The sequence below is a fragment of the Cervus elaphus genome, chromosome 25 (genome assembly GCF_910594005.1).
Source record: "Cervus elaphus chromosome 25, mCerEla1.1, whole genome shotgun sequence".
In the NCBI taxonomy this organism is placed as follows: domain Eukaryota; kingdom Metazoa; phylum Chordata; class Mammalia; order Artiodactyla; family Cervidae; genus Cervus; species Cervus elaphus.
In genome coordinates, this window is record NC_057839.1 from 62,119,842 (window position 1) to 62,134,527 (window position 14,686).

Here is a 14,686-nt window from a genome sequence, read left to right on the forward strand (position 1 = left end):
CTGGAGAGAGGAGGGTCAGCAGCACCCTTCCATCCTCTCCCTGGGTGGGGTTGGGTTTCTGCAGAACTCACAGGTATATTGTCGTATGCAGCCTTTGAGGAGCCAGTACCCTCCCCCAAGGCTGCACCGTTGTTTCTCGAACGCCCCTTGGTTGTTTCTCTCTTCCCTCCCTTAAGGTCATTAATTACTGAGACCTGTTCAAAGGCAAGCATTGCCGCCAGGCTTGCATCACAAAATGGCTCAGGCCAAAATGTGTTCTTTTGTGTCAAGAAAGTCCTTCCTGACTGTCCTTCTCCAGGGACCCTCTAACCTACCTGCTTACGTTTCCGTGTAGGAGCTGCTCATGTCAGTAGTGGTGCTGGAGTGAGGGTGCCTACGGAGCAGCAGGGGATATCCTGAGTCTAGTTTCCCTCCACTCTCCAGGGGTCCATTCTGTCCATCCCTTTGAGCCCCTGGAGCCCATTTTGTTGTTCAGTTGCTAAGTCGAATCAGAGTCTCTGTGACCCCACGGATTGCAGCACGCCCTGTCCTTCCCTGTCTCCTGTAGTTAGCTCAGACTCACGGGCATTGAGTCGGTGATGTCACTGAACCATGTCACCTTCTCTCCCCTCCTCCTCCTCCTACCCTCAATCTTTCCCAGTGTTTGAGTCTTTTCTAATGAGTTGGTTCTTTGGGTCAGGTGGCCAAAGTATTGGAGCTTCAACTTCGGCATCAGTCCTTCCAATGAATATTCAGAGTTGATTTCATTTAGGATTGACTGGTTTCGTCTCCTTACTGTCCAAGAGACTCTCGAGTTTTCTCCAGCACCATGATTTGAGAGCATCAATTCTTCAGCATACGTCCATCTATTACCCAGCTCAAGTTCCTGTGTCTGATGCACAGTTAGGCCAAGCAAACCCAAATCTGAGCATTTGGAGCAGAGAAAGGCTTATTGCAGGGCCAGCAAGAATTAGTGCCTCATATTCAAAATAACCCGAGCTCCCTGAAGGGTTTCTTAGCAAAGCATTTTTAAAAGCCAGGTGAGAAAGATGGGGTCACAGGGTATGTGGTCAGTTCAAGAACAGTTCTCTCATAGATAACAGTGCCCTTAGGTCTGGGGGCTCATGGCCATCAAGTAGTTAATTTTCTCCACTTAGCATCTGTAAAACAACTCAGGAAGTATGCATCCGATACTGTTATCTTGGCATCTGAGAGAGGAACACAGCAGAGGACATGTGGGGTGGGGCCAGTCCCAGGAAGACCCCGTACCGTCCTGCTTGGTTACATGTCTCTACCACAGAACTAAACTTTTCCGCTCGCCTCCCATCACCAGCCCCACCGCCAGGTGGCCAGGAGTGACCTGATTTAAGCCATCTGAGCATCCTTCAAGTCCGCGCTAGCAGCAGTGAGCTGGTGACTGAGGTCCTAGGACAGATGGTGGCTCTTGTGCAGCAACTGTCTCAAGCCTGGTCCTGCATAAGTGTGAGGTTCTTTCCAGTCTTCCAGGGCTCCTGGACCTGCAGGAGGCCTGACCTCCACGGAACTATTACAATACCCTTCAGCCCTCGTGGATCACAACCTCTGTTAGCCTGCATGCGGATCGTTGATGCTTCAGGTGTGAGTCTTCAAACCCACTAATTTCAGAAACATATCATATACGAAAATTGCCAGGGCCGGGGCTCTCTAGGCCCAAGCTTTGTCTTGTGAAGAGGCAACGTCAGACTAGTAAAAGCATATGAGAGCACTGATAGATTGACATTGGATGCTGTAGGGGTTTGTGGCAGAAATTAGTCATTAGGTGCCTTCTGGACACTCAGGTATTATACCTGTATGACCTGCATCTGCAATGGCCGGGGACCAGTTGATGCAGTTGGTCTGGTCTGTGGAATCTGCTTTCTCTTTTCTCTTTGGCCCATCTGTGTTTCCACTGCCCTTTGCCACACTGCAGTTCTGAGCCCTCAGCTTGTTCAAGGCAAGGCTCTCAGACCTGTTCTCCACCACCACAATTGGCCTTGACATCTGTGACATTTTAACAAAGTCAGAGTTTCTCTAACATTTCCCTTGTGATGGCGAGGTTGCTCCAGTTTCTGGCAAAGACATAAATGTTTACTAGTAGTGTTTGGAGTCCAGTGTTACAATGAGGACTCACTGTTAAGTAGGTCATAATGATAAAAGAAAATTACTACTAAAGAAAAGTGTATTGTCTTTGAATCAGCAAATATATATACCATCTCATGTAATTTTGTGGGCTTCCCTGGGGGCTCAGTGGCAAGCAAGCCACCTGCCAGTGCAGGAGATGCAGGTTCAATCCCTGCCTTGAGAAGATCCCCTGGAGAAGGAAATGGCACCCCACTCCAGAATTCTTGCCTGGGGAGTCCCATGGACAAAGGAGCCTGATGGGCTACAGCCAGTGCATGGGGTCCCAAAGAACTGAACATGACTTACAGACTAAAACCACAGCAGCATGAAATTTTGGAGCATAGTCCCAGAACAGGTGGTGTGAGAATTTTTTTTGTTTTGAAATTGCCTCCAAATAAAATAAGCCTGATTATGGTTTGTTTTATTCTTTTGAAGATATTCATTTACTTATTTGGCTGCTCTGGGTCTTAGTTATAGTATGGAAGATCATTAGTTGGGGGCATGTGAAATCTGCTTCCCTGACCAGGGATCTAACCCTGCGTCTTGCATTCGGAGCTCAGAGTCTTAGCCACTGGATCACCAGAAAAATCCCAAATAGGCCTTGGTAGTAGGGATCTGATATGTTCTTTGTTGAGCAAGAGTGGTGAAAGGCATGAAATCTAGAAGTTGTAGCCTTTAATTCCTTGTCCCTCTTTTCTCCTACTTCTATCTCTCGTGCCAATAACTGTGCCTGCCCACCCATGAGCCACTAAAACCTGATTACAGTGGATAAAAGGAGTGTAAACAATGCTCAGTTTAAAATGCCTCATTTCAGCGCTGTGCACAGTGCTTAAATATGCAAAGGTATTTTGCACAAATGTCTCCACAGGGAAACACCGTGAACTTTCAGTTCTATCAAGAACATGCTAATAAAAAAAGGAAGTACAGTATGCTATTCAAATATTTAATAATTTTACTATTGCATTTTTCATAGTACCAGCACGTAGTAAGAGAGTAAACATTTCTTAATGCCCATTTATCAGAAGAGGGTTTTTGTACGTACCCTCAGCTCATGTCACAACTTAAAAGATCAGCAGGTCCTTTTACTGTTCATCATTGGCTATTTTTAACTGCTTAGAATCAAGGAACAGCAATAAGGTTAAAACTCTAAATCTACGATTAATAACTTTTATTTAACTATACGACATTTGGATATAATGACTGCTTCCTAGTTTTTTTTACACTTGTAAGTCCTTGGCAATACTATCAAAACCTTCAGAAGTAGGAAGAACTGACAGCAGGAACTCAAGGCATATCATACTTAAATATATTCCTGGAAAATACCAGCATGAGATAATATTCACTGTGATGTTGGCATTTGATAAATCAGATGCAATGAACCTAATTATGCAAAACAGTTATTTTGAATCTATCACTCATTGGAACGCTGTCTAAACCATAATTTATTTAATTACTAGCAAAAGGAAAGGTAAGAATTTGCCAACTTTATTCTCTTCCCTTGCCTCAAAACATTCAGTGATTGTTACCAAGATTGAATTCATAGAAGCCCCAACCTTGCCCCAGTCGTTTGGAATCCTCTGTTTTCTGTTGATTTAAATGTAAAGCAGCCTATGTGAAACACACTAGCGAAACATTTGTTGGCAGTTTCAAAACTTTTGAATGGCTTTATCCTCAAATAGACTAGACAAGAATATTAAAATCTTTGGGGTTAGACGATCCTGAAGAAGCAGCCAATCATTGCACATTGAAGATGTTGGCTTTATTTTTTTTTCCCAATTATTTCTATTAGTTGGAGGCTAATTACTTTACAATATTGTAGTGGTTTTTGCCATACATTGACATGAATCAGCCATGGATTTACATGTGTTCCCCATCCTGAACCCCCCTCCCACCTCCCTCCCCATCCCATCCCTCTGGGTCACCCCAGTGCACCAGCCCCGAGCACTTGTCTCATGCATCCAACCTGGACTGGTGATCTGTTTCGCCAGATAATATACATGTTTCAATGCTATTCTCTCAGATCATCCCACCCTCGCCTTCTCCCATAGAGTCCAAAATTCTGTTCTATACATCTGTATCTCTTTTTCTGTCTTGCATATAGGGTTATCGTTACCTTCTTTCTAAATTCCATATATATGCATTAGTATACTGTGTTGGTGTTTATCTTTCTGGCTTACTTCACTCTGTATAATGGGCTCCAGTTTCATCCATCTCATTAGAACTGATTCAAATGAATTCTTTTTAATGGCTGAGTAATATTCCATGGTGTATATGAACCACAGCTTCCTTATCCATTCGTCTGCTGATGGGCATCTAGGTTGCTTCCATGTCCTGGCTATTATAAACAGTGCTGCGATGAACATTGGGGTGCACGTGTCTCTTTCAGTTCTGGTTTTCTCGAAGATGTTGGCTTTCAAGTGGCCAGCAGTGAAGGTGGTGGACCGGCAGGACAGAGAGAGACAGCTTCCCACAAACACCATTAAAATCAAGGAATTGCAACTCCCTCTTCCTTTAAGCTGAGATGGAGGGTTCCCAGTTGGGACTGTTTGAAGGCAGCTGACAGTTAAATCCAGGTGTACCTGGCAGACTACTAGCTTTGGAGATTTATCTGAAGGGTCTTGCTAAAATCATCTGTGGCCTCACTTGGGTTTGTGTGGTTCTGTCCTCACCGTCTCTGGGTAGCCATCTCTCCTTGGTGCCCCGTTAGTGTCCCTAGATGTCCTCCACTCCATTTGTGCCCACGGAGATGATTCCCCTGGCAGTGCCCTGGCATGTCTGCGCCTGGGATTCTGGCCATCCCTCTGATGAAATATTCACTCTCAATCAACATCTTCTTGTGTGTCAGCTCAAGCTCTTAGCCCTCCTAAGACTCTGCTCTTCTTGTGCAGACTCCCTGGTCCACAGCACTGCTTCAAAGCTGCAGCCCTTCCCACACAATGCAAAAAACACTAAACCAAAAAAAAAGAAAAAGAAAAAGTACAGACACAAATTAGGATTTACAATAATGTGTAGCCTCAATTCAGCAATGAAGCCAGTTTGTGGCAACCATTTGAACCGTTTCAGAGGAAGGTAGAGTAGATGCAGATCTTTCCATTTGGAGGGTAAGGGTAAGGAAATATCACTTAAAAACCTTTTTTTTTTTTCTTTAAAATCTGCTTCTCTCAGGGATTTAGGCTGTTGTAAGGCTGAACATTTTGGTTCATTCATTGTCCAGAGAAAAACCACTGATGAGGATGAGTTCTGGTCCACTTTTTGGAACAGCATCAAGATGGCTTGCCTCCGTGGCTTATTCACCTGCTCATACTTTGAATAAGAAAGGCTACCGTAAAATTTCAGGTGCAAGAACTGTGGACTAATGAGAGATTTTTAGGGGTGACTTCAGTCTGCCTGGCTTCTTCAGTGAGGAAACCTGCTCCGGTCGTGAGGCTGAGAAAAATGTGTTCCGCTGGCCCTGTTCAATGTGGATTTATCTCAGCGTCATTATCACCCATATTCAGAGATCAGGCTCGGGGGCACAGCGAAGCGGCTGGGTGATGCCGATAAGCTGACAAGCTTGAACTCTTGCGCGCCGTTCATTGGATTTTCTGCAGATTTCAACGTTTCTGTCCCCCTCCCCAAATTTGAACATGCCTTGGTAAACCAAGTTCCGTCTGAACGTCGGGCGGGTCTGACCGTCTCCTTGTTCCCTCCTTGCAGCTGGGTCCCGGGCCTCGTATAGCAGCCAGCACGGCCACCTGGGCCCCGAGCTGCGGGCCCTGCAGTCCCCGGAGCACCACATCGACCCCATCTATGAAGACCGCGTCTATCAGAAGCCCCCCATGAGGAGTCTCAGCCAGAGCCAGGGGGACCCTCTGCCGCCAGCACACACGGGCACGTACCGCACAAGCACAGGTGTGTATTCAGGACCCCCGGGGGCTGTCCACGGGGGCGGGGAGGGCCTGGCCGGGGGGTGGTCTGTCCCAGAGTGGGGCTGTCCACACCAGGGGGACCCCTCCACAGAGGGGTGGTCTGTCTGTAGTGGTGTGGCCCTCCCACAGACGGGCGGGTCTGCTTGGAAGCTTAAATAACACTCCCTTGTGAAAGGGGTGTGTGTGTGTGCGTGTGTACATGCATGCATGTGTGTGTGTGTGTGTGTGTACACATGTGTGTTGGTGTCCTTTCTCCTCAGGAGCATTATGAAATGACCTGCTTTTCTCAGTAATGTTTCTGATGATGATAAAAAATCAAATATGACTCCAGTTGAGCTCCCTGAGTAGATTGTAAAATGAAAGAAGTCTGGAGGGGGGGTGGGGGTTAGCGTAATTTGTCACACAGGCAAATTGAAAGTAGTAGTACTAATTTTTTTGTAAACCATTATTAATGTATTTAATGAGCATAAATGCTTTAAGAAAACACACAACATATAAAGACATATGTACTTACCTAAGGCTGGTAAGTGTATTTTTAATGGTACAGTATGCCTGTTTTGGGGATTCCCTGCTGGCTCAGATGGTAAAGAATCTGCCTGCAATTCAGGAGACCTGGATTTGATCCCTGGGTTGGGAAGATCCCTTGGAGAAGGGAATGGCTACCCACTCCAGTATTCTTGCCTGGGAAACCCATGGACAGAGAAGCCTGGAGGGCTACAGTCCATGGAATTGCAGTTGAAGACCATTAAGTTAGTAACACTTTTCTACATCTTTGGCAACCTTGGGAGGAAAAAAACATGTTTATTAAAAATGTAGCATATTTGGTAAGGCCAACTGAGAATTTACTTCATGTACACTATTAGGCTGAATCATAGGAAATTATTATTTAGCGGTTGGTCACTGGCACTTGCATATATGGTTCAACTCTCTAGCTCTCCTGGATTAAATATATATTTTGAATTGAACACAACCGCAGGCCACGTGAAGAAGGACAAGTGTTTTCCAGAACATGAAGCTGTTTGCAAAATAGCTAGTTAAAGGTCACGATTAAATTTGTTGGAGAACACTTAGCTTAACTATAAAATCAATATAATTAAGAAGATACAGAGAATTGCACTTGGTCTAAAGCCTCCCGTGGCTGAGTAAACTTAGAGAATATTATGGTGCTGGTTGTAGACCCTAGAGCTGCCTGCATTTCTAATCATACATGTTATCCCAGTCAGGGGCCAGGATATGGGGATGCTGAAGCTGTCGGCCAGGACTTGGCACCAGGTTCTGCATCTTCAGACTGTTGTAACTTCCAGTTCCGAAGAAGTAGATCATAGGAATTCTGTTAAACTGCATTATGACACTAAATTATATGTTTTGAAATCCAGGCAAGCTAAGTTGCTTTTATAACTGATTATTGATATTTGCATTTCAATATTTCACTCTATCATAGGAAGAAAGGTACAAAATACTCCTTTATTTTACTCTTGATGTTGTAAGTACCATCCAGTGTTAATAATACATATCTTGGTTTAGATACAAAGAATACCCATTTATTCTTCTGTCAGAGTTTCTCTTACCTTCAGCCTGCTTAATTTGCTTCAGTCTGGGGCTGGACTATTTTTGCATTTAGTTGTTGCATATTATTAGCTAAGGTAATTTTATAAAAGATGAAGATAACCATCTCAGTGACATTCAATATCTAATTTGAAGAAAAACTGACAACAAAAGGTATTATGTTGGTTCCCTGTTCCATATTCATATGCTTTTAGAATTAGCTCTTGTTGATAAACTTCTGGGGGCTTAATGAAAAATCAACTGCAAGAGGAAAAAGTATTTTATTTTATTCATCAACACCAAGTTAGAGACAAGGGAAAGATGTTCACATTTTTAAAGAAACAATGACAACAGCAAAACTAGTGTTTTCTCTAAGCCGGGGTTTGGCAAACTGTGGCTTATGGTCTAAATCCATCTGGTCACCTGTTTTAGTAGTGCTTGTGGGTTAAAAGTGATCATCACCTTTTAAAATGATTTGCAGTCAAAAGATGGATAATATTTTGTGATGTGTAAGAATCCTATGAAATCCAAATTTCTGAGTCCATAAATAGCCACACCCAATTGTTTTCAGATCATCTGTAGTTGCTGTCACCGCTGTGACAGAGATCATATGGTCGGTCAAAGCTGTGGATACTCACTTTCCAACCCTTTACAGGAAGAGTTTGCTGCCTCCTGGCCTCTGTCATCAGAGGAGAACCAGGCTGAATGAATGAGCTAGTGATTTTTCTCCTGTCTCTCCTCTGAAAGAAGGCAGAAGTGTTCTGAGTGCTTCAGACAGGAGAATCTGTTTGCCCGGCCTTTTCCCTGTAACAGTGATCTCTTGCCCCGGCCGAGATCTGCTGAGGTGTGACATCCAGATGTCCAAGACACCATTCCTGCCCACATCTTTGAACTTGAGGCACTTTTGAGGAACTGTGCTGTTTTACACAAGGTTACAGAAATTACCAGAAGTGCTGGGGTGGTCTCTGGAGGATAGGTGGGGGGATGTCACTGCTCTAGCTCCTGGGCATAAAGCCACAAGCTCTCTCTCCTTCCCACTGGCTCAGATTACTCCTCCTTCCTACACTGAATTCATCACAAGCCCTTTCCCTTCCCCAGCTTACCATGCAACTCCAGGGACTGTCTTTATCAGAACCCACATGGTTGAGAAAATGCCTTTAGTCCAGGTATATGCCTCTCCCTTGGGCTTCCTAGGTGGCCATGGTGGTAAAGAATCTGCCTCCCAATGCAGGAGATGTCAGAGACGTGGGTTCCATCCCTGGGTCAGGAATATCCCCTGGAGGAGGACATGGCAACCCGCTCCAGTATTCTTGCCTGGAGAATCCCATGGACAGAGGAGCCTGGTGGGCTACAGTCTATGGGGTCCCAAAGAGTCAGACATGACTGAAGCACACAGTGTGCACATATCTGTCCCTTATGAATTGCCTATGTATTATACAATATTATTAAATTATGACTAGTAAATTCAGGATTAAACTTTAATAAAGAAACACTTTAAGATTGCTTTCCCATATCCAGAGGGTCATTTTTTCACATCCCTTGTGTTATATGCACCCCACTGTTAGTGCTGCCACTGGTGCAGACCTTTAGAAGCGTCCAGAGCCAGAGCAAATACCCTAATTCCTTATGAGAAGAGGACATGGTCTTAGGAGGCCTGTTAGACGTGAAGTGTTCAGGGGCTGCGGACTTTGGACCCAGGCTGGTTGCCAAGGTGCCTCTGCAGTCTTACCTCTCTGCCATTAAGTAAGGCCACTGGCTGGGGGTCCTTCAGTTCCATCTGTAGATCATTTCCAGAGATACTTTGAGGAGAGTGGGGCAGGGGAATTGAAGGCCAGTTGCCAGTCTTCAAGGAGTCACCACTCAGGAATGAAGTCAAGCGTACTGTCCTAAACAATTCTATAGCATTGAATTGCTATAGAAAAACCATAACATCAAGTAGGTGAGACAGGATGACAAAAGCACACAGCCTGTTGCCACTCTCAGGGATGGTTCTAAATGCTTTGAATATATTTACTAATCTTTAGAACCGGCCTATGGAGGAGGTGGTATTATGATGATCACTTTGTAGATCAGAATACTGAGACATAAAGACATTGAGTGATTTGCCCGAGGTCACACCGGTTGTATAGAGCCAGTCTTTAAAACCCTCTCACCCAGGCAGTCTTGCCCTGGAACCTGGGCTCTTAGCAGTCATTTCGATTGACCTTGCATTTATAAAGGACTTCATTCAAAAACTAAATAAGTATATACCCACTTTCATCTAGAGAGCCTCATGGTCTCCTATAGTCTTATCAGTCAGTATCCGTTGAAGACAAACCACGTGCTTGATGGGCTCCAGACCCAAAGAAGCTTAAACTGACTTCTAGTCCTCACAAGTGTTCAGTTTAGTTTCAGAAAAGGACATTCAGTGTGAAAAAATGAACTGGGAAAAGAAGATAGTATGTTAAAGGCTGAATGAACATTCCAGACAAAACTGAAGACAAAGTATTAATAGCAGCACAAAACAACACGTGTTCTCGTTTTTTTCCTGGATAACCTATAGCTCAGGATTGTACTATGACCCCTCGCTCCTCCCAGTATGTCTTTCTGCTGGTTTCTGGGCAGGGAGTGGGGCTGTGGGACGGTGTCCACCCTTGGTCCTCAGTGCTGCAGCTCTGCATCTATCTGGCATCCTCTTCTGTGGCTTCTCTTCTTTCCCTGTCCTGCGCAACCCTGTGCTGACTGAGCCTGGGCCTCCATCACTCCAGACACCACTAGGGCCATCCTGAGTTATAGATTGTACTAGAACTGAGAGATACCCTGAGATGACTATACAGAGAAGACCAGGAAACAGCTGTAGTCCTTGAAGATGAGCCAGGTTAAAGCTTCCTGAATCTCCCCACCAAAGGCGATTTCTCACTTAGCTTTTTCTCCTACACCCAACCTACAGCGTCTTTTTCCACCCCTCCTTCTTGGCTTCCATAGTTGGCCTCTCACCCCTGTTACTTTATTACGAAGACTAATTTCAATCCCAGAAACTAACTCAGACAAGGAGTACAGTCTGCCTTTGGGTGATCAGAAAAGTCCCCAAGGCTTTCCTTAACCAAAGAATTGTTGTTGTGGTTCAGTTAGCTCGGTGGTGTTTGACTCTTTGTGACCCCATGGACTGCAGCATGCCAGGCTTCCCTGTCTTTCACTGTATCCCGGAACTGGTTCAAACTCATGTCCATTGAGTTGGTGATGCTATCCAACCATCTTGTTCTCTGTTGTCCCCTTCTCCTCCTGCCCTCAATCTTTCCCAGTATTAGGTGTTTTTCCAGTAGTTGGCTCTTTGCATCAGGTGGCCAAAGTATTGGATCTTCAGCTTTAGCATCAGTCCTTCCAATGGATATTCAGGATTGATTTCCTTTATTATTGACTGGTTTGATCTCCTTGCAGTCCAAGGGACTCTCAAGAGTCTTATCCAGAATAATAGTTCGAAAGAAACAGCTCTTCGGCCTTTAGCCTTTTCTTTGTCCAGCTCCCATGTTCATACATGACTACTGGAAAAACCATAGTTTTAACTATATGGACCTTTGTAGGCAAAGTCATGTCTCTACTTTTTAATACACTGTCTAGGTTTGTCATTGCTTTTCTTCCAAGGAACAAGGGTATTTTAATTTCATGGCTGCAGTCACCATCCACAGTGATTTTGGAGCCCAAGAAAATAAAGTCTGTCACTGTTTCCATTGTTTCCCCATCTATTTGCCATTAAGTGATGGGATTGGATTCCATGATCTTTGTTCTTTGAATGTTGAGCTTTAAGCCAGCTTTCTCACTCTCCTCTTTCACTTCCATCAAGAGGCTCTTTAATTCCTCGTCTCTTTCTATTTAAGGGTGGTGTCATCTTCATGTCTAAGGTTATTGATATTTCTCCTGGCAGTCTTGATTCAAGCTTGTGCTTCATCCAGCCTGGCATTTCTCATGACGTACTCTACATGTAAGTTAAATAAGCAGGGTGACAATATACGGCCTTGACGTACTCCTTTCCCAATTTGGAACCAGTCTGTTGTTCCATGTGCGGTTCTAACTGTTGCTTCTTGACCTGCATCCAGGTTTCTCAGGAGACAAGGAGAAGTGGTCTGGTATTCCCATCTCTTTAAGGATTTTTCACAGTTTATTGTGATCTACACTGTCAAAGGGTTTAGCATAGTCAGTGAAACAAAAGTAGATGTTTTTCTGAAATTCTCTTGCTTTTTCTATGATCCAATGGATGTTGGCAGTTTTGTCTCCAAAAAGTCACCTAACCTTGATGTTAGAGACTTATGTACATGCATTTGTATACATTTGTGTACGTGTTGGAGGATCAGGACTGGCAGATCTCACTTCTTGCCTGTTTTCTGCTGCAGGCTGGTGGGTGGTGACGCATACAGTAGGGTTCACAACTCACACACAAAGTCAACTGGATTCTATTCAGCCAAGGTGGCACTCCGTGGGCCACGCTTAGGCCAGGGATTATGGCCTGAAGAGCAACTCCTGCCCCTACCCCAGACCTCACTCTGACCCTCTGTGCTCAGGCACCCCAGCCGGTGCTGGACAATGTCAACAATAGCAACAAAAAGCACAACAAGAGAGCTGTGAGTTAAGTTTTATTTGGGGCAAAATGAGGACTATAGCCTGGGAGACGGCATCTGAGAGAGCTCTGAGAAACTTCTCCAAAGAGGTATGGGGGAAAGTCAGTATATGTGTGATTTTAGTGAAAGGGGAATACATGCAATCAGGCATACATTTTGCAGAAGGTTGCTGCTATTTGTGAAGAACAGATGTCAGCATTTATGATTTTGGTGCTTTTCTTGATGCGAAGAGATTGGGCTCATAAAACCATTTCCTGAAAATAACTAGCTGAAGATTTGTTCTGCCAGTTCTGCCCCAAGCATAGTGCCTCATTCCAGATCTCCACCCTGAACTCTCTTAGGGACATTGAAGGTCAGCAGTCACAGCATCTTGTGATTTAATCCTTGTAGAGGCAGATGACAAGTACCAGTGTTTAGCTGGCAATAAGACCTGCAGACCTTTATGCACCACCCAGTCCCAGCAGGAGGGAACAGGCTCTGCGATGACCCGCCAGCCTCCCTGGGCTTGGATGTGGTCTTTGTAGGGAGGCAGAGATAGCAGAGCAGTGGCCCACATGCACCAGGATGGGACTGAGACAGGAAGCAGCATGGTGGCCCCAAAGCAGCAAAGTGACCCCAAAAAGGGTCACTTACCAAATCAGCAGTGATTCCCACTCATCGGGGCCCCCAGAGGGGCCCTTCTCCCCAGACGCATCCCTCCTCTCTCCCTGCACAGGGAGGCTGGATCCCGTGGCTGCAGCAGAGAGACCAGGCCAGTGAGTGAAGAGTGGGATGGTGGAGCCAATACCTCCACCTGCTCTTCTGGGACCATCCACCCAGTGTCTGAGGCCTCACTTCTCACGGTGAAAATTTGAAGAGGCATTCTTTTAACTAGAGTGTCTGTTTAAATAAAACATACCTTTTGTCTGGGATAAGGGCTTGTCCAAATCAGAGCTCATATAAAGGAGCAGAGCCAGACAAAGACTATGTGATACTCATGGATTTGTGTGTGGTGAAGTCTATCAAACTGAAACTAAATAACACAGATTTTTATTTCAAACTCAAGCATTTCAGTGACTGTCAACTTAGGAGTCATTTGATTAACACAAATACTTGACTGTGACAACCCCCCATAACATCTTTCTGAACTAGCAAAAATAGCCAACATCTGCTGAGATGATAGTCCTGTGAATTTCCTCTTGGATAAATGTGATCCTGAGTGGGGAAAAGAAGCTTTCTATGGTGCAAGTGTCAGCTTGTAATAAAGAATGAATTATCATAGGTACACTACAAGGGGAAAATCTGCTAAATATCCTGATGAGATTGACAAATATTACAATAAAAAAGGAAGAAGAATGTGATGAAAATATTTGCCTGGATGGCGAAAGCATTGTTTTAAAATTTTAATTTTCTGCAATAATAGCTATTGCTTCATTAAGTTATAGAGGGTTTATACATCTACTTCACTTTCATAAAATTTTACTACTATTCTTCAATAAAATATAAATAACATTTTCAATTAAAATCATCATTTGAGTCCACGAAAGGTAGAATATTAACAGTTTATTACTTATTAAATGCTGTTACTTCAAATTATAAAAATGATTGCTTCCCATTAGAACAAGTCAGATTTGATCCTCTATAACCTCTTAGTTTAAATTTTTACCTCTTTTAAGTCTTAAAAAGTCAGGGGTACGTTATTACTCATTTGGAAATTTTTAATGAGTCTAATGATAAATATCATCTTGAAACCAAGGAGAGCTTCCAGATTCTTAGCTATATCAATTCACCAGAACGGTAGAAATACAGAGTCTAATTACAGCCGAAGGAGAGCAGAGTGGTTGCTGGTAGATCGGTTGATAAAATTTAAAGACAGCAGCAACAACGTTAGGAAGGCTGGTGGACTGCAGTCCGCAGGGTCGCAAAACGTCAGACACAACTGAGCCACTGAACAACAGCGACAAGCAGCAACATCAGTCATCAGCAACACTAATAACGATCCCGTTACTGCTAAAAACCCTGCAGTAGGTGCCTCTCCCCCACAAACACAATGACACGTGAAGTTAAAAAGAACTGTGTGAAGTTTACCCTTGGATATTTTTTCGTTGACCCTGGTGCTGGGAAAGATTCAAGGCAAGAGGAGAAGGGGGCGACAGAGGATGAGATGGTTAGACAGCATCACTGACTCAGTGGACATGAGTTTGAGCAAACTCTGGGAGATAGTGAAGGACAGGGGAACCTGGCGTGCTGCGATTTGTGGGGTCACAAAGAGTTGGACATGACTGAGCGACTGAACACAACATCTTTCCATTGAGCTTACTTCGGATCAACCTGTGCAGAATGCAGAAAATTGGAAAGATTTATGGTTCTAGATGATAATACTATTAGGAATATAGTAGATTAGATAAAGTTTCCTCATTTCTGAAATGATAAAGTCATTATTATTTAAGTAAAAACTTTACAAGTATATAGGCTGGCACTTCCCTGGCAGTCAGTGGTTAAGACTGCACCTTCCAACACAGGAGGTGTGGGTTCCATCCCTGG

The 14,686-nt window shown here is 44.2% G+C and overlaps 1 protein-coding gene across 2 annotated transcripts in view; it reads left to right on the forward strand.

Moving 5' to 3' along the window:
* The window catches only part of CTNND2 (catenin delta 2), a 1,061,406-nt gene that overhangs the window by 639,910 nt on the left and 406,810 nt on the right, over nt 1–14,686 (forward strand). For both annotated transcript variants that reach the window (XM_043887623.1, XM_043887624.1), the window contains exon 8: nt 5,815–6,009. In XM_043887623.1, the coding sequence (XP_043743558.1) occupies nt 5,815–6,009 (195 nt within the window). The remainder of the gene's footprint in view (nt 1–5,814; nt 6,010–14,686) is intronic.